General features: G+C 51.1%; 1 protein-coding gene across 1 annotated transcript; it reads left to right on the top strand.

Moving 5' to 3' along the window:
- Nucleotides 1–1,803: 1,803 nt before the first annotated feature.
- Nucleotides 1,804–15,001, top strand: EBI3 (Epstein-Barr virus induced 3). Its single transcript, XM_015429759.1, has 7 exons — nucleotides 1,804–2,052; nucleotides 2,772–2,910; nucleotides 5,448–5,693; nucleotides 6,629–6,746; nucleotides 8,414–8,586; nucleotides 12,050–12,213; nucleotides 14,533–15,001. Exons 1-7 carry the CDS (start codon nucleotides 1,804–1,806, stop codon nucleotides 14,683–14,685), a joined length of 1,242 nt encoding a protein of 413 aa, XP_015285245.1. The 3' UTR covers nucleotides 14,686–15,001.
- Nucleotides 15,002–18,557: the final 3,556 nt, after the last annotated feature.

Here is an 18,557-nt window from a genome sequence, read left to right as displayed (position 1 = left end):
TATATGCAGAGTACATCATGCGAAATGCTGGCCTGGATGAATCACAAGCGGGAATTAAGATTGCTGGGGAAAAGATCAACAACCTCAGATATGCAGATGATACCACTCTAATGGCTGAAAGTGAAGAGGATCTAAAGAGCCTCTTGCTCAGAGTAAAAGAGGAGAGCGCAAAAGTGGGCTTGAAGCTCAACATCAAAAAAACTAAGATCATGGCATCCGGCCCCATCACTCCTTGGCAAATAGAAGGGGAAGCTGTGGAAGTAGTGACAGACTTCACGTTCCTGGGATCCCAGATCACTGCAGACTGTGACAGTAGTCATGAAATTAAAAGACGCCTGCTCCTTGGGAGGAAAGCGATGGCGAACCTAAACAGCATGATAAAAAGTAGAGACATCACCCTGCCAACAAAAGTCCGCATGGTCAAAGCAATGGTATTCCCAGTAGTCATGTATGGCTGTGAGAGTTGGACTATAAGGAAGGCCGAGCGCCGAAGAATAGATTCTTTTGAACTATGGTGCTGGAGAAGACTCTTGAGAGTCCCTTGGACTGCAAGAAGAACAAATCAGTCAATCCTCAAAGAAATCAACCCTGACTGTTCCCTGGAAGGTTAGATAATGAAACTGAAACTTAAATACTTTGGCCACCAAATGAGAAGGGAGCACTCACTGAAGAAGACCCTGATGTTGGGAATGATTGAAGGTAAAAGAACAAGGGGACAGCAAAGGATGAGATGGTCAGACAGTGTTATCAATGCAACAAACATGAAATTGAATAAATTCCGGAGGACAGCGGAAGACAGGAGGACTTGGCGTGATGTGGTCCATGGGGTCGCGAAGAGTCAGACTCAACTGTGTGACCAAACAACAACAAAAGCAACAGATTAAAACGGCTAACTCCTCTGGATCTATGACCATCCAGTCCAGCATCCTGTCTCACACAGTGGCCAGCCAGTTCCTCTGGAGGGCTGATGACAGGGCAGAGAACCAGAGGCCTTCATAAGAACATCAGAAGAGCCCTGCTGGATCAGACCAGGGGTCCATCTAGTCCAGCATCCTGTAGAGGATCTAAAGAGCCTCTTGTTCAGAGTAAAAGAGGAGAGCGCAAAAGTGGGCTTGAAGCTCAACATCAAAAAAACTAAGATCATGGCATCCGGCCCCATCACTCCTTGGCAAATAGAAGGGGAAGCTGTGGAAGTAGTGACAGACTTCACGTTCCTGGGATCCCAGATCACCGCAGACTGTGACTGCAGCCATGAAATTAAAAGACGCCTGCTCCTTGGGAGGAAAGCGATGGCGAACCTAAACAGCATGATAAAAAGTAGAGACATCACCCTGCCAACAAAAGTCCGCATGGTCAAAGCAATGGTATTCCCAGTAGTCATGTATGGCTGTGAGAGTTGGACTATAAGGAAGGCCGAGCGCCGAAGAATAGATTCTTTTGAACTATGGTGCTGGAGGAGACTCTTGAGAGTCCCTTGGACTGCAAGAAGAACAAATCAGTCAATCCTCAAAGAAATCAACCCTGACTGTTCCCTGGAAGGCCAGATAATGAAACTGAAGCTCAAATACTTTGGCCACCAAATGAGAAGGGAGCACTCACTGGAAAAGACCCTGATGCTGGGAAAGATTGAAGGTCAAAGAAGACGGGGACGGCAAAGGATGAGATGGTTAGACAGTGTCAGCGATGCAACGAACATGAAATTGAGCCAACTTCGGAGGACGGCGGAAGACAGGAGAGCCTGGCGGGAGATTGTCCATGGGGTCGCGAAGAGTCGGACTCGACTGTGCGACTGAACAACAAAAAATGAAGGACTTCCTCTCGCCTGCATCGGAAATCGAGGCGAGGGCAGCGGGGATCCAGGAAGGGGCGTTTTCTGGCAGCGCCTCTGGCGGTCGATCCCGAGGCCCGCGGCCGGGGCAGGTCGGGGGAGAGGGCGGAAACCCGCCCTTCTGCTGGGAAAAGGCTGCCCGGGGCTCCCGGAGCCGCCAGTGCAGAGAGGCTGGCAGGCAGCCCCCGAATGACGCGGAGTCGCCGGACCTCCTCCGGGCTCGGGTGGGTCTCGCCGGCTTGCGGACTTGCTCTCTTCGCGGGACGAAAGAACAGCAGGGTCGGTGGACGCGAGGCAGTGCGGAGCAGCAGGACCCACCACGACTCTTGGGCGCTTCCCGGGGGGTTTTAGAGAGGCGCCCAGCGAGCGCAGCCAAGCGAGACCTGGAAGAGCCAGAAATCGCCGCCGCGAGCACGGAGGTTGGCCGGGCCACGAAAGAGACGAAGGAACCAAACGGCATGGCTCCTTATCTGAAAGATGACCAGAACTGCTGAGTGTCCCCCAGGGCAAAGCCGTCAAATCTTTAACCGGGGAGGGGGGAAGGATTTATTTGGGGAAAGGACAGATTATATAAAACTCTAAAAGCATGCACACACCCAGATGGTAAAGACCAACGCTCCCTCTAAGCTGTGGAGCCTTGTGGGCAAAAATTCTACCTGGTGAGCGACTGGCATTCAAGTTGTGAGCGAGCGATTTGGCTACTGCATCAATTAGTTTGCTCTGGAGCCGCCCTTCCTGAACTATGACAAAAACGTGTGAGCCGGAGGCTAAAGAACGGTGAGCTAGCTCACACTAACTCAGCTTAGAGGGAACGCTGGTAAAGACAACAAGGCACCGTTCCCAACTCCCTGCCTCAGAAGCCCTCTGGATGTTCCCTTCTGCTCATGGATGCTTCTGGTTTGAAGACACCGCTGAGAATCTTTCCACATCTTTGGGCTTACAGATTCCTTCAGAGGGAATTCTCAGCTATGTGACATCTCTCTCCCTGGCAATGGACATCCTGTGGATCCTGACGCTTACCCTTCTCCTGCCAACTTGTTCTGCTTCATACAAAGACCCCACCTGGCTCCAAAAGGAGGAAGGTATGAGGACGGGGGTGGGGGTGGGGATCCACTTTGTTTCTGGGTGAAGAAGACGGGCATTTTGGTGGCTGTTTAGTGGCCAGACCTATGCCCATATTTGCAGAATCACCATGAGATTGAGCATCTTCCTTCCTGTGGCAACTTGTGCCACGTTCTCTGGAGCACACCTCAGCCCTTGCTGTCAAGACTGTGTGAATGTTGTGCAATCCCAACAGAGACGACAATTCTGACGGTGTCATTTCCAGAGAGCCAGTTTGGTGTAGTGGTTAAGTGCGCGGACTCTAATCTGGGAGAACTGGGTTTGATTCCCCACTCCTCCACTTGCAGCTGCTGGATGACATTGGGCAAGCTTTTCTTGAAAAAGAGCAGTTTCTGTCAGAGCTCTCTCAGCCCCACCTACCTCACAGGGTGACTGTTGTGTGGAGGGGAAGGGAAATGAGTTTGTAAGCCGCTCTGAGACTCCTTTGGGTAGTGAAGGGTGGAGTATAAATCCAATCTCTTCTTCTTCACTCAGTGACATAAAAATTACAACACCAGAATGGGTGCTGCTTTTGGGATTGCTGCAAGGTGCACACAGGATCTCCATGCATGTGTATTTCAGTGCACAATGGTGCATCCCTGGAAACCCCTCTATCTCCAAGGGTTTATTCAGCGTGCATTATAATTAATTGGACAGCACCATTGCGAACTGAAATACCTGCATGTTTTCAACACAGAGCTGGCTTGTGTAGGTCTCCTGTTGGGCCTGTTAATACAGCACGGGGGTTACAAGGTTTCTTTTATTGGCGGTTTAATAGCATTATATCAATAGATTGTTATACGAAAAGATGCATCAGGTTCTGAGAGTTCCCAACTTTCATTAAAAGAAAAGTTAAATCTCTAGCACATTTGGTTGTGGGGGTATGTTCCTCCCCCATATCTCTGCGAGGAAAGTCACTAGAGACTTCCTTTTTAAACAAAACTAAATCTGAGAATTCAGGGAACCTGATGGATATTTTGGTGTAACAGTATTTCTCAACTGCAGTAGAGGAGAGGAAATGGCTATTGTGGGGGGGATGGCTGCTGTGTGGGCGGGAACAGGAAAACCCAAACTTTCCCATCCACCCGGCAACCCCCTAGACTTTGCTGCGGCCTTTCCCAAAACTTCAGAGCAAAGCAGGCTTGAAGAACAGTGGGGAAAACTGGGGGAACTCCAGGAGGCGCACAAACGCATCACTGTGCTGCGGGGAAGCGGGAGAGCCCCACTTCCCAACAGCATCAAGTGACCTGCGTGGAAATACCCATGGGTACGGGATGGTTGACTGCTGGAGCAGTCCCACTTCACAAGTGAAAGGTGAGTGTGGCAGCCTGGCAGCTCTGGTGGCTTCAAGCTTGCAAAGGGCAGCAGCAGGGGGGGTGAGGGGTGGAAATCCTGAGTCAAAACCGAAACTGATCAGGAGAGTCCCTTTTTTACTCCGACGAGACCTGCCCCTTGTCACCACAGGAGCTCTTCTGGCTCCTTTCGACGTGAGAGGCTTCCCTGTGGCCCTGCTCTGTGGTCCTTCCGTTCCTGGGCTTTGGCTAGAGCTCAGGGCTGCCAGCTTGCCAGCGGCTCTGTTCAGACCTCCTGGCCCCAGGGCTATATCCACATGGCCGTGACCCCTGCGTAAAGTGATTTTCCCCCTCTGTGTGTGTGTGTGTGTGTGTGTGTAAAGTGCCACCAAACTGCAGCCGATTTATGGTGACGCCAGAAAGGGGCTTACGAGGCGTGGCTTGCTGTTGCCTGCCGCTGCAACATCTTCCCTGGTGGTCTCCTCCCAAGGACCAACCCTGCTTAGCTCCCAAGGTCTGAGGAGACGGCACTGTACCACGCCATTCCACACCCCACAGACTCCTTTTTGCTCCATTTTGCTAGCTGCCTTTTGGAAGGACCTGCCGTTGGGCGCATGCCCATGTTGTACATGCACTTGAGGGAAACAGCAAGAGGGCTGCACAAGGTCCTCCAGCTGTGGAACGCTTCCTCCGTGGCTCTGCCGTGGCTCGTTCCTTATTGCGGTGCCTGGCTTGTGTTTCTGATCCCAGCTGCCGCCGCCTGTAATGCTAACGTTGGTGCCCTTGTCACTCTGGCTCCCCCTCTTCCTGTCATGTGACTCTGAGGTCATGTGATTACTGCTTAGCAGGTCCCGGGTCTGGACAGGTTGAAGATGTTAGAAGAAAGATGGGCTGCCAATATGGTGGTGGGAATTGCCATCAAGTAGCAGCCAACATCTGGCGCCCCATAGGCCTTTCCAGGCAGGCAAGAGACAAACAGAGGTGGTTTGCCATTGCCTGCCTCCTGGAGGACCCCTGGATTTCCTTGGCGGTCTCTCGTCCAAGTACTAACCAGGGCCGACCTTGCTCGGCTTCCAAGATCTGATGAGATTGGGCTAAGCTGGCCCACCCACGTCAGGGCAGTTGCCAATATGGCAGATAAACCATTCTTGACCCAATCCAGATCCACGGGTCATATACTAACCTTTCGCCTCCTGGGTTTTGCTATTGGGGGGGGGGGATAGCAGATCTCGTAGTCCAGCAATACGCCACTCTAGAACTTGCCGAAGTGCTCTTGAAGTGCCCTGCCCCCGGAGGTGTATCCACAGTGGAATGGCGAGCGAACCACACAGCAGGGCCCATTTGGAAAGCGTCAGTGCGAGAAGATGGCAGCCTGGCCCTGCGGAATGTCAGCCTGGCTCAGGAGGCAGAATACAGCTGCCACGATCCCACGACAGGACGGGCGCTGCACAGAGTCTACCTGAACCTGGGCTGTGAGTAGAAAAACATTCAGGCTGCCTTTGGGATAATTTTGCTGCCTCTTCCGTCTCTCCGGCTGGATGCCTCAGTGGGCAACCTCCCACCCCCACCAGCTCTCCTACGCCCTTATCCATCCTTGCGGCAAGGAGGAGGCGATGTCATGGACACGTGGCAATGTCACTTCTGATTGCTGTGCCCTCGACACTCTAGGAATGTCCCCAGTTTTGATAGTCTTTATCACAGGCATTGGTGGACTTCCTAGAGTGTTGGAGGACGGTATTGGTGTCGCTCCTGGGTGTTCACTTGGAAGTGATGCTGCCCTGTCGCCAACAGTCCACCTCCCCACGCTCCGCCCTCTCAGAGCTCCCACGAGTTGCCTCGTAGGCTGGCAAGCAACCCTGCGGTCCTCCCTTCCCCGTTTTAACCCCACAACAACCCTGTGATGCAGCTGAGGCTGTGAGTGGGAGAGAGAAAGACAGCAGCCATTGAGCTTCATAGCAGAGTGGAGGTCTACAGAGGGTCTTAGAGGCCATGGGCGGAGCTTGAGAGCAGAAGGGTGGGGACTGGAAGGTCAGGGCACCAGCCAGTTAAGATGGGGCGGAGCCTCCTGGTTTTGGGTGGGGGAAGAAAATGTACATAACTGGTGGTACCCAACTGCTCAGGAAGTGGAGCTGGGGAACACGAAGGGCAGACAACCCCCCAAATAACCTCCCACCTTCGACTCCTGCTTTTCACGCTCCCCAGGGAGGAGGATCCATTCAGTATTTATTTACTTATTTCATTCCATTTATTAATCACCTATCCCCACAATTGTGGGGCTGTAGGCGATGTACAAAAGGCAATCACACTGGAATGTATATTCCTCTAGACAATCGGTCAGCAAAGGGTCAAGAGAGAGGCCCAGATGGGCCCTCCATGCGACTTCTCCCCTTTTCCTTCTTTTTCGCAGATCCCCCCGAGAAACCTTCTATCCAGTGCTTTGCCACCAGCTACGCCAGTCCTATCAACTGCACCTGGAAACTGGAAACAGAGACTCACTTGGACACGTCGTTCGTCACCACGTATCGGTATGAAAAGGACTAATCCCTTGATGCTCCTGGTCTCCTAGCCCCACCCCTCCTCTCTTTCACGGCACCTGTCTGTCCGTCAAGCACATTTTGATCTTGCCTTTCCTTCAAGGCGCTTGGGGGGGCAGACATGACCCCTCCCTGTGGTTTCAAGTGCTGTGAAGCCTTACACTGGATATAAGCCAAGCCCCAGTCTTTTGAAGTAGTCCTGCAAGAAAAAGTTCACAAGTTAACTGGCTGATTCCCAAAGAGGGTTGCTCTTGCAGACCAACCGAACCAGGGTCTGCTGCCCTTGGGAATGGCAGGGCCTCGAGCCTTCTGCATGCAAAGCAGATGAGGAGTCAAGCCTAGCTGTAGATCATTACCTGCCTCCAGCAAAATCAGTGAGCCAGAACGACGACTCATGCAGTGAAGCAGCAGGAAGCCTCCTCAGGTAACTCTGCTTCATATGTGCATCAGGAATGATCCAATGAGACCCAGTGCAGAGATGGGGTAGGATTACCTGCCCCCAGCAGAGGCTGCTTTGAAGGGGACCGGGCCAGTGCAGAAACTCATGCAGTGCCTCTTCGGGTAGTTCAGCTTCATGTATTTATTCATTTATTTATTAATTTCAATTGGCTAGTCAACCCTTCCCTGCAAGCAGGGCTCAGGGTGGCTTACATCAAATAAACATAGCGATACTCCATTAAATAACAATTAAAGACTACTGAAACAATATACTTCAGACAATACAACTTCATTATTTAAGATGGCGAAAATGTCTGTTCCCATCGGCTCCCTGAGTGAAGGGGTGTGGAGGGCTGGGTGGGAGGGTATGAGAGTGCCACCTGTCGCTGTCCTCAACCGAAGGCCTGGCAGAACATCTCTGCCTTGCAGGCCCTACAGAAAGGCAGTAAATCCCACAGGGCCTGGATATGTTCTGGCAGAGAGTTCCACCACGCAGGGGCCAGGGCTGAAAAGGCCCTGGCCCCAGTCGAGGACAGCCAGACCTCTGTCGCGCTGGGGACCACAAGCAGATTCTTATTCCCTGAGGCTCTTCCAGGAGCATACTGAGAGAGGTGGTCCCACAGGTATGTGGGTCCCTGACTGCTAGGGGCTTTGAAGGTCAACACCAAAACCTTGAACCAGTTCCGGTGCTCCAGTACAGGTTGCAGCACAGGTTGAACGTGTGCTGTCCGAGGGGTCCCCGTAAAGACCTGCACGGCCGCACTCTCCATCAGTTGGAGCTTCCAGGTCGGGCACAAGGGTAGGCCTTCATAGAGCGAATTACAGTTGTCTGTCCTGGAGGTGACTGTTGTGTGGAATCAGTGTTCCCTCTAAAAGCTGAGTTAGCGTGAACTAGCTCACAGTTTTTTAGCCTCCGGCTCACACATTCTTGTCTTCGCTCAGGAAGGAGGGCTCCAGAGCAAACTCATTTATGCAGCAGCCAAATCGCTCGCTCACAACTTTAATGCCAGTCGCTCACAAAGTAGAATTTTTGCTCACAAGACTCCACAGCTTAGAGGGAGCGTTGTGGCTAGGTCGGGGCGAGACAGGTAGGGAGCCAGCTGCCTGACCTGGCGCAGTTGGAAAAATGCCAACTAGGCAACCCTCATGACCTGGGCCTTCATATGCCTCACGAACCTGCTCCTGAACAGTTGTTAAGCTCTGGTCTCTTTGCACATCAGGCACGGCATGGACGGAGAGGAGCACGAGTGCGTGCGAGCAAGTTCGGGAGCCGACAGCTGCTCCATTGCTGATGTGCAGCTGTTCTCCGTCGTCCCCTACGTGCTGAACGTGACCGCAGTGAACCCCCTGGGGACCAGCACCAGCCTCTTCCCCTTCCTCATGAACCAGATCAGTGAGTGTGTGCAGGATCGAAGCCTCCGTCTTTCCCTCTTGTCATAGCCAAGACCCGCCTTTCCCCCCAGGTTAGAAGAGGAAGTTGCTCTCACCACCGAAGAGGTGCCTGAAGCGGCTTCTTTCGAGGGCTGCCTGGCTCTCTGAAGAGGAAAAATAAGCTCACCAAATAAAATTACTCTTCTGTCATTTTAACACACTTAGTTGTACTTATATCACAAATTTCCTGTATTAGACAACATTCATTCTTGTGTGAAGTGCATTTCATGGACATAAGCAAAGCCAGTAAATAGTAACATAAATAGAATACAAGGCAATACAAAATCTTGATGTAGTTGTTCTTATGGCTGCGAGAGTTGGACTATAAGGAAGGCCGAGCGCCGAAGAATAGATTATTTTGAACTATGGTGCTGGAGAAGACTCTTGAGAGTCCCTTGGACTGCAAGAAGATCAAATCAGTCAATCCTAAAAGAAATCAACCCTGACTGTTCCTTGGAAGGCCAGATAATGAAACTGACGCTCAAATACTTTGGCCACCAAATGAGAAGGGAGCACTCATTGGAGAAGACCCTGATGCTGGGAAAGATTGAAGGTCAAAGAAGACGGGGACGGCAAAGGATGAGATGGTTAGACAATGTCATCGATGCAACGAACATGAAATTGAGCAAACTTCAGAGGACGGCGAAAGACAGGAAGGCCTGGCGGGAGCTGGTCCATGGGGTCGCAAAGAGGCGGACTCGACTGTGCGACTGAACAACAACAAGTTGTTCTTAACACTGTTTTGGCTCTGCTCCTGGAATGTTTATTCTTTAAGATGTCCTGACCGAGCTGTGAAGAGTACAAAGCAGACTGAAAAGTCCTTGTTTTTCAAGCTTGTCACTAAGAGCTTTGGGGAAGACATTAGAAAGAGGTTGTGTTGATCCATATTATTGTTATTCCTGCTAGTGGGGAGTGATTGTTCTTTTCCTCTCGGGAAACTGAAGGTTAATTATTTCTGTATTGATGTAAGACACATGTTTTGTTTTAAAACAGCTACCTCAAGAGATTGGTGACAAACACCAACAGAGAGATAGAGTTGAAAAAGACATACAAAACCGCTGTTTAACCCTAGGAAAACGTGTTCTCTTTATCTCCTACATTTCTTGGATCCACATGTTTCCAAATGAAGGAGTGATAAATACTGTTCGGGAACTTGAAAAATTAGGACTTTTCAGTCTGCTTTGTCCTCTTCACAGCGCCGTCAGGACGTCTTAAAGAATAAACATTCCAGGACGCAGAGCCAAAACAGTGTTAAGAACAACTACATCAAGATTTTGTATTGCTTTGTATTGTATTTATGTTACTATTTACTGGCTTTGCTTATGTCCATGAAATGCACTTCACACAAGAATGAATGTTGTCTAATACAGGAAATTTGTGATATAAGTACAACTAAGTGTGTTAAAATGACAGAAGAGTAATTTTATTTGGTGAGCTTATTTTTCCTCTTCAGAGAGCCAGGCAGCCCTCGAAAGAAGCCGCTTCAGGCACCTCTTCGGTGGTGAGAGCAACTTCCTCTTCTAACCTGGGGGGAAAGGCGGGTCTTGGCTATGACAAGAGGGAAAGACGGAGGCTTCGATCCTGCACACACTCACTGATCTGGTTCATGAGGAAGGGGAAGAGGAGGGGGGGAGATCGAGAGGGGGTTGAGGGGGGGAGACGGGGGGGAACCGGCGGGATGGAGGGGAACTTACCTCCTCCTCCTGCTTCCTCCTCTGCTTCATAAGTGTCGAGGTCCCTCCCCCCCGCGAGTATCGCGGGTCCCGCCCCTTGTGTTGTCTAATACAGGAAATCTGCGATTTAAGTACAACTAAGTGTGTTAAAATTATAGAAGAATGATTTTCTTTGGTGAGCTTCTTTTTCCTATTGTATTCACACCAAAGCCTGTCTTGTTCTTGGCTCTCTGAAGAAGCTGCCCCTCATCTCTCTGTGGTGACCCAAGGGGTAGGCTTGCCCTCCATCAGGGTATCCATGTGTCAGCTAAACAGGATACATTCCTTAGCAGGCCGAAATGGGGCCCCACAGCTTTTCTGAGCCTGTGGGTGCATCAAGAATTCTGATACAGGGTGGTGGGCACCGCCACAAAACGGCTGCCGCGGGAGGTGGAGCCAGCCACATCTTGCGGCACACAGTGTAGATCCTTATGCTGTTCTGGCAGCTGCTGCCAAAGCAATTTTTAAAAAAAATCTCCACAGCCAACGAAATCTCCAGTGGCCAATCGGAAGCACTGCTGGGCAAATGCCCTACCGCCCTCTTTCTAAAAACACTGGGCGGGTGCCAGGAAAGGTCTCAGCAGGCCCCATGATGCACATGGGCATCATGCTGGGGACCCCAGTCTAAAATGTCTTGTTGCTGGTTTGATAAACAGGGCTATTTTTGGGCAGGAACGCACAGGAACGGAGTTCCGGCTGGCTCCCAAGTTGGCCATGCCCAGCAGGAACTCATTAGCATAATAGGCCACACCCAGCAGCAGAAACTCATTAGGATTGGCTACATTGGGGTGCATGGCCTAACATGCAAAGGAGTCCCTGCTACAAAAAAAAGGCCCTGGGTTTTGACAACAAACAAGGTAAACAGAATAACAAGCAAAAGGTGGGTGTGGCTGGATAACCACACTTCTGGTAACATGGGGGTGCGTCCTAATGTGCTAATGAGCTGTGCTGTCAGGGGTGTGGACTAATATGCTAATGAGTTCCTGCTGTTGGGTGTGGCCTATTATGCTAATGAGTTCCTGCTGGGCTTTTTCTACAAAAAGAGCCCTGTGATAAATATCAGGAACCTGGGGAGGACTTCCCCCTCCCTGGGCTCCTGAATTCCTACATGACCAATCTAAAGGCCAGAAGGAAACCATTTACATGTTGCTTTGCCCACTGGCCTGGTTATTGTGTACAAGGGGGCCTGTCAGACTCTGGGGGGCTTCTGTCCCTCTTCCCCAGATGGGAGGTTCACCTCCCTTGCCCCTCCCTTGACCCTTCCTGCAAGCTGGAGGTACCCAGAGGTTTTGGCGGCACAGGCAAACTGTTTCATCCTTGATACAGAAAAGGGGGGGGTTAGGGAGGGGCAACTGGCGGATCACTACAGCCTCTCATCTGGAAGCTCACAGTGAGAATGCTCATGCAGAGGTGCAACAGGCAGAATCGTCTGGTAACTCTAACAGGCAGGCAGATAATTCAGTGGTGTGTGTGTCTGCATGGGTAGCGACGGAATGGTCCAGCCACACCCAAGGAAGAAATGCAGCAGAATCAGAGCCAAGGATCATTTGAAGGGGACCAGGGATGTGACAAGGATGAACCGGGAGCAATTGACTCAGTCCCACCCAACGCAGGGACAGGGTGGAATTCCTGCCCCCACCCCCTTGAGGGCTTCATACATCTTATGGCTGCCTTGTGTTTGATGACCATTTCCCCATCATGGCTTTTTATCAGTCAAGCCGGATCCTCCGGAAGACTTGAAGGTTTCCACGATCCCAAGAGAGAGTCGGAAGCTGCGTTTGGACTGGAAGCCTCCCAGTTCCTGGCTGTTTCTCGAGTACTTCCCCCTCAAGTATGTGATCCGTTACTCGAGGAATGGGACCAACAGCAGCAAAATGGTGAGAGGGATCAGTGGGCCAAACTCTGTAGACAGATAAAATATGGGGCAGGGCAGGAGCTTTCGTGAGCCACTGCTCACTTCTTCAGATACTGAAGTATGTTAATCCATCTAAGGTACTCAGCTCTTCCTGCCTGTATACGTATCTGAAGAAGTGAGCGGGTGACTCAGGAAAGCTCCCCCCCTGCCACAAATGCTGTTAGTCTTGAACGTGCTCCTGGACCCTTGCTCTTTTCGGCTGCTGCCCTGCTGCAGACACACTAACACGGCCACCCATCTTGATCTGTCTCTGTAGACAGAGGATCCCAAAGGCTGCATGCTGTTCTTACAGACTAACATTAACTCTCGATGCAAAACCGCTCCTCCTGTTCCAAGCCCTGGCAAGTATCCGGGGCCAATGCTCTGCCCACACGACTGCTTGGGAGGCCAGAGTGGAGGAAGGGTGCTGAGCAATGTTCCCTTTAAGCTGTGGAGTCTTGTGAGCAAGAATTCTTCTTTGTGAGCTACTGGCATTAAAGTGGTGAGCCAGCGATTTGGCTGCTGCATCAATTACTTTGCTCTGGAGCCCTCCTTCCTGAGCCAAGACGAAAATGTGTGAGCCGGAGGCTAAAAAACTGTGAGCTAGCTCACACTAACTCAGCTTAGAGGGAACACTGGTGCTGAGGTGCCCCTGGGGCTCAGCTTGCTCACTGCTGGGGGTGGGGGGTGGTCCAGGAGGTGGCAACAGGCATGGGCTTGCGCCTGCCATTGCCTCCCAGACATGTGACACTGCCAGGCAGGTTCAAGGCAACCCCCCCTGAGATGCCAGCTTGCTGCTGTGGCTAGGTTTGCCCCCCACCTTGGAAGGTGTCACTCTGGCAAGAGGAAGGCCATCTCCAAGTGAATCGAAGGGTGGTGCTCAGTAGGGTGCGGGCTGCAGCCAGGGATAGAGCTGGGGGGTCACGGAACAGAGCCAAGAGAAAAGGTTAATTCATCGAAGGTACTCAGCCCTTCCTCTCTGTCTCCCTCTGCCCTCTCATTCTAACTCTCAAGTTAGATGAGGCTGCCAGAAAAGGTAGTCAAACAGAGCTGCCATGTTTATACAGTTGCCATTCCTCCAATGGGGGTGGGAGTTCCCCTGCTTTCGAGTTCCCCCTGCTTTTGGAGAGCCAGTTTGGTGTAGTGGTTAAGTGTGCAGACTCTAATCTGGGAGGACCGGGTTTGATTCCCCACTCCTCCACTTGCACCTGCTGATGTGACCTTGGGTCAGTCACAAGCTCTGGCACAGCTGTCCTTGAAAAAGAGCCGTTTCTGTCAGAGCTCTCTCAGCCCCACCTACCTCACAGGATGTCTGTTGTGGGGAGGGAAAGGGAAAGGAGTTTGTAAGCCGCTCTGAGACTCCAAGTGAAGGGCGGGGTATAAATCTAATCTCCTCCTCCTCCTCTTCTTCTTCTTCTCTTCTTCTCCTTCTCCTCCATCTCCTTCTTCTTCGGCTCCAGTCTGGGGCTGCCAATCCACCCAGCCTCACCTCCAAGCAGTCCTTCCGTGCTCAGCATGATGACTGCACAGGGCACATCACGCGGGGAATGCTCTAGCATTTGGAAAACACTATGGTTACCATAGAGTTCCCTGCAAAATGCTAGCGTGTTCCCTTCGCAATGTGCCTGTGCAATGACGTCACTTTCGGGTGATGTCATTGCAGGGTGGGTGCAAAGTGCGCACACGAAAAGACTCAAGGACAAAGATAGGAGCTCACCACTGGGGGTGGTCGATGGGGTGGTCCATTGCCTCCCAGACACACGACACTCCCAGGAGGGTTCAAGGCAACATGGTATGGACCTGGCAACCCTACATAAAAGCTACTTTTGAGGCAAAGGAAAAATCTCAGCTGAAAACGAAAGTCAAACTTGGCTGCAAGCCTAAGGTCTTAAAGGTGCGGCACAGCAAACCCCTTTGCCTTAAAAAGCACTAAATAGTGGGGTTTTTTAAAAGCCCCTCACCTGCTCCCTTCATTCTCTGAAGAAAACCTCATTTGGCAACTGGCCAGAAGAGAGGGAAACGGGTCATGCCAAGAGAAAACTAGCCAGTTGGCTGGGGGCTGGCTTTCTTCGGCTTGGTGGTGGTGATGGGAGGAGACGACTGGCATCCCAGTTTCAGTCCCTGGCATCTCTGTTTAAAGGGATCGGGTAGCAGGTGGGAAGACTGGAGAGCAGCTGCCAGTCATAGTGGACACAATGCTGACCCTGGGAGAGACGAGGGGTCTGGCTCAGAATCAGGCAGCTTTCGTGAGTTCAAAAGCAGGGCTAAAGCCTGACCTCTGTGGCTCTGTCGCCTCTTTCAGACCAGGCCTTCGGAGCAAACTTCTTTCGTTTTGACTGGGATCCGTCCAGGAGCCACGTACCACGTCCAGGTGGCCACTAAAGACTACCTCGATAATGGCGAATACAGTGCCTGGAGTCCCCCAGCATCTGGAACAGCCTGGATGCCAGAGTGATGGGCGCTGAGGGCACCTCCCATCTCAGGGCTCCTGTGTCTGTCCATTCCCCCCTGCACAGGCACAGCCAAGGCCGCTGTCTGTGATTTTGTCTGTGCGGGAACCACAGGAAGGTTGACCTGAGAAAATCCGTCCAGTTTTCTTCCCTTCTCTCTGTCCAACAAGTTTCTAGACTCTCTGGTCCCGGAGCTACATGTTTCTAAACGGGCAAGCAGTGTTCAGCATTCAGGGGCAAGTGCCACGTGTGGAACTGATAGATACAGCAGCATCGGCCACCAAAGTGTGCCATCTTTTACAGACAGCAATAAAATTGCTTCAGCCGTTTTGAATCAAAGGCCCCGATTCTTCATTCCAGTTTTGGCCAACCTGAGCGGAAGGCTGGCAGAGCTGTTTTTGGGCTTTGGGTGCCGCCTGTGCTTTCTCCAACTGCAGAGGAATGCCACCTTTGTCTCCGGATGCTTAACGGTGTCCTGCCTGGGCAGACGTGTGTCCCAGACACACATCTGGCGAGGAAGCATGAAGGAGCATGTCGGGGGAGTTCCAGCAGAGGAGAATCGGTGGCAACAGAAGAATCATTTCCTAGCTTTGCCGGGGGAACGATTAAGAGCAGCCTTTAAACACCCCTGCATATTTATTTATGCACTAATATACTAATACACTAATATTGAGCTGCGGTGGCTCAAGTGGTTAAGACACTGAACTGCAGGCTGTGGAAGGTCAGTAGTTCAGCAGTTCGAGACCTGGGTGCTGCATGATGGAGTGAGCTTCCATCTCTAGTTCCAGCTCCTGCCAACCTAGCAGTTTGAAAGCAAGAAATTGCAAGTAGATAAATAGGTACCACTTCGGTGGGAAGGTAACAGCGTTCCGTGCGCCTTGGTGTTTAGTTATGCGGGCCACATGACCACGGAAACGTCTTCGGACAGCGCTGGCTCTTCGGCTTTGAAACGGAGATGAGCACCGCAACCCTAGAGTCGGATTCAACTGGCTTTCGAGCAAGGGAACCTTTACCTTTACTATACGCCTACCCCGCCTTCCCTGGTAGGGGTAGGCTCCCTCCCCCCTCCTCAGGGAACCCATTCTGCAGAGCAAGAGCTAGAATGGAAAAGGAAGGTGCTCTGGCGGATGCCAGGCCATCCTACTTAACTGGGGGAACAGCCAGCAGGTGGCATCCTGAAGACTGCAGATGGTACACAGGGATTACATGGGAGGAAATGAGACAGACATGGAGGTCTGAGGCCATGAAAGGCATTAGAGGGCATAACCAGCACCTTGAATTGTACTCTGAAACACACTGGCAGCTAGTGCAGGTTTCAGGTGGACATGATGTGTTTCCATTAGCTAGCACCCGACAAGAACTGGGCTCCTGCATTCTGAACCAGCTGGCGTTTAAATGGATCCTCATTAATTCATATGATTCTTATACTGAAACAAAATAAAATCACCAACATATCATAGATCCCGTCTTGGTCTATAGGCAGCACCACAAAAATCACAGATCCACAGCTTCGTGGCCATCACCACGACATAAAAATGTGGTTCCACAGCAGAGATCCTCATGGATCCTCAGGATTTTGTGTTCAGTCACCCCAAGCTCAGCATAAAATCACATATCAGTACAGTATCAGTAAAAAGTATACAGTAAAAGTGTACAGTATCACCTTGCATCACAAAAATCATGGATCTACTGATTTTTGGCACCGCCATGGTGCAAAGATTTGGTTCTAAAGCATGAGTACTCATGTTTGGTCTCCCCAGAGTCATCATCCAGTCATATCTGTGGCCCCAGGTTGCACCACAAAAATCCAGTATCCATCAATTTGTGCCAGCACCACCGTGCAAAAACATGGTTCCAAAGCACAGATCCTCATGGATCCTCAGGATTTTTGCATTAGGTAAATTTAGACATTGTGTCAATGTCTGTGGACCCAACCACAAAACATGTGGATGCTCTGTTCTGTGGCATCGCAGTAGTGCAAAAACGTGGATCCAAGGTGTAGACTTTTCCTACCTAGAGAGGGATTATTCTTCCTCACAGAATATAAAAAGTTCCCACTTGGCATTCTTTTTCATTCCCTGCAGTGTTTGAAATTTTGATCGCAGTTAATGAAAGAAAAACCACTGAGGCCTGTAAGGAACATTACCCAAACAGTTCCTCTGGGGTGGAATTCAGCAGAGTATGATAGTCCCAGGTGGAGAGACATGTCTGTCTGCAAAAGGAGGAGTCTGGGGGCACCTGCCCTCTGAAAACTTTCATGCCAGCTGAAGCTTTTGTGAGTCACAGCTGCATTCATTCACACACACCTGACACTGCCTTACTCTGAATCAGACCAAGGGTCCAGCAAGGCCACACTGCCACCTCCAGGGGTTCCTCGCCTCTTTGGGGCTTTGGAGACCAAAGTTCCGTTAGTCTCCAAGGTGCTGCTTGATTCCTGCTTTGTTACTCTCCTGTCATCAGAAAAACAAAGACTGTCAAATAGGCCTGTTAATTGCTTAAGTTGGTGATACACTGATAAGAGTTCTGCTGCCCTGTGGCCTGAAAGCAGAAACAGAATGGAGGTGGGATTCCTTAGGGGGAAGTCTTGGTCTCCATGCCTCCTGGCTCGGCTACCACTGGTGAGGCAGCTTTGCACACAGCCCTCCCCTGAACCTCAGAGTGTGGCAATCAGCACACCGGTGGGAAGACCAGATGACCATGTGCACCTTGGTGGCCAGCCTGATTTGGGGGATCTACCAATCTCTGCCTGAGTGGCCTGCTCCCAGCCCCATATGGTGGGTGAGGCCAGCCCCAAGGAGTGGTACCTGCTGTACTCATATGTTCCCCCGCGAGCACTTCGGTCCGGGACCCAACATCTCCTGGTCATCCCAGGCCCCAAAGAGGCCAGGCTGGCCGCTACCAGGGCCAGGGCTTTCTCGGTGGCGGCTCCTACCTGGTGGAATGAGCTCCCTTATGCAGTTCCGCAGGGCCTGTAAGACGGAGCTCTTCCCCCAGGCTTATGATTAGGAGCCGCCACTACCATCACCACTACTCCATCTTTACCTGGCCCTGGAGGAGGGAACATTAGCGTTTCCCTGGAGCAGATGATGCTGAATAGTTTGAAATACGCCATCTGTGAAATATTATGTTTAACACCTAGAGCACTTTAGTCAATAATTTGTTAAAAATGTTTTTGTATTTGTTGTGATTTTAAATGTTTTTATATATGTTTTATATTGGCGTTTGCCTCCATGTAAGCCGCCCTGAGCCTGCATTGCGGGGAGGGCAGGGTATAAATGGAATAAAATAAAAATAAATAAATACTACTGGCAGTGCCAGGGCCTGCAGACCAGAAGAAGGGAGGGGAGAATCAAGTGATATCTTCTCTGCCTTGCCCAAATGGAGAGCAGCCTTCAGCATACTTCCTTCATCAGGAGCCAGATCTTGCCCCTCTCCCCTTGTCACCAACATGCCCCATCCCACGGTGCCTTTTGTGTATAAAAGCCCACCAATAGTAGGTGGGGGGTTATTGGGGGGGTGCACACTTTCTGCTTGCGCTACTGGACCATTGAACCCAATGGATTTGCAACAGCCTTGCTCCTATACAAGGAATTCCCAAAACATTGATGGCAGAGAAACTGAAAGGTGTTCCTTCCGAAGCCCGATGGAAATGATAGTTCTGAACAGCTTTAATCAAATGCAGTCCTAAACAAAACCACCTTCAGCTGCCTCGTAAACAACAGTGTTGTTGGAATGCTGCACACACTCCCTTGTTGAACTGAAGCTCTCTGGGTAGTCATGGGCCAGTCTTTCCTTTGTTGTAAAAAGGTAAAGGTAAAGGTTCCCTTGCTCGAAAGCCAGTCGAATCCGACTCTAGGGTTGCGGTGCTCATCTCCGT

Source organism: Gekko japonicus, unplaced genomic scaffold (assembly GCF_001447785.1).
Source record: "Gekko japonicus isolate JY-2015 unplaced genomic scaffold, Gekko_japonicus_V1.1 scaffold953, whole genome shotgun sequence".
Classification (NCBI taxonomy): domain Eukaryota; kingdom Metazoa; phylum Chordata; class Lepidosauria; order Squamata; family Gekkonidae; genus Gekko; species Gekko japonicus.
Note: the sequence above shows the minus strand (reverse complement) of the source record. Positions and strands in the feature narration are given on the sequence as shown.

What these genes read in the sequence shown, in the direction of transcription:
- EBI3 (XM_015429759.1), top strand. Translation starts at nt 1,804, where the DNA reads ATGAAGGACTTCCTCTCGCCTGCATCGGAAATCGAGGCGAGGGCAGCG. An exon ending in CTGGCTCCAAAAGGAGGAAG is followed by an intron (nt 2,911 to 5,447) that starts GTATGAGGACGG and finishes GGGGGATAGCAG; the next exon opens with ATCTCGTAGTCCAGCAATAC. An exon ending in AGTCTACCTGAACCTGGGCT is followed by an intron (nt 5,694 to 6,628) that starts GTGAGTAGAAAA and finishes TCTTTTTCGCAG; the next exon opens with ATCCCCCCGAGAAACCTTCT.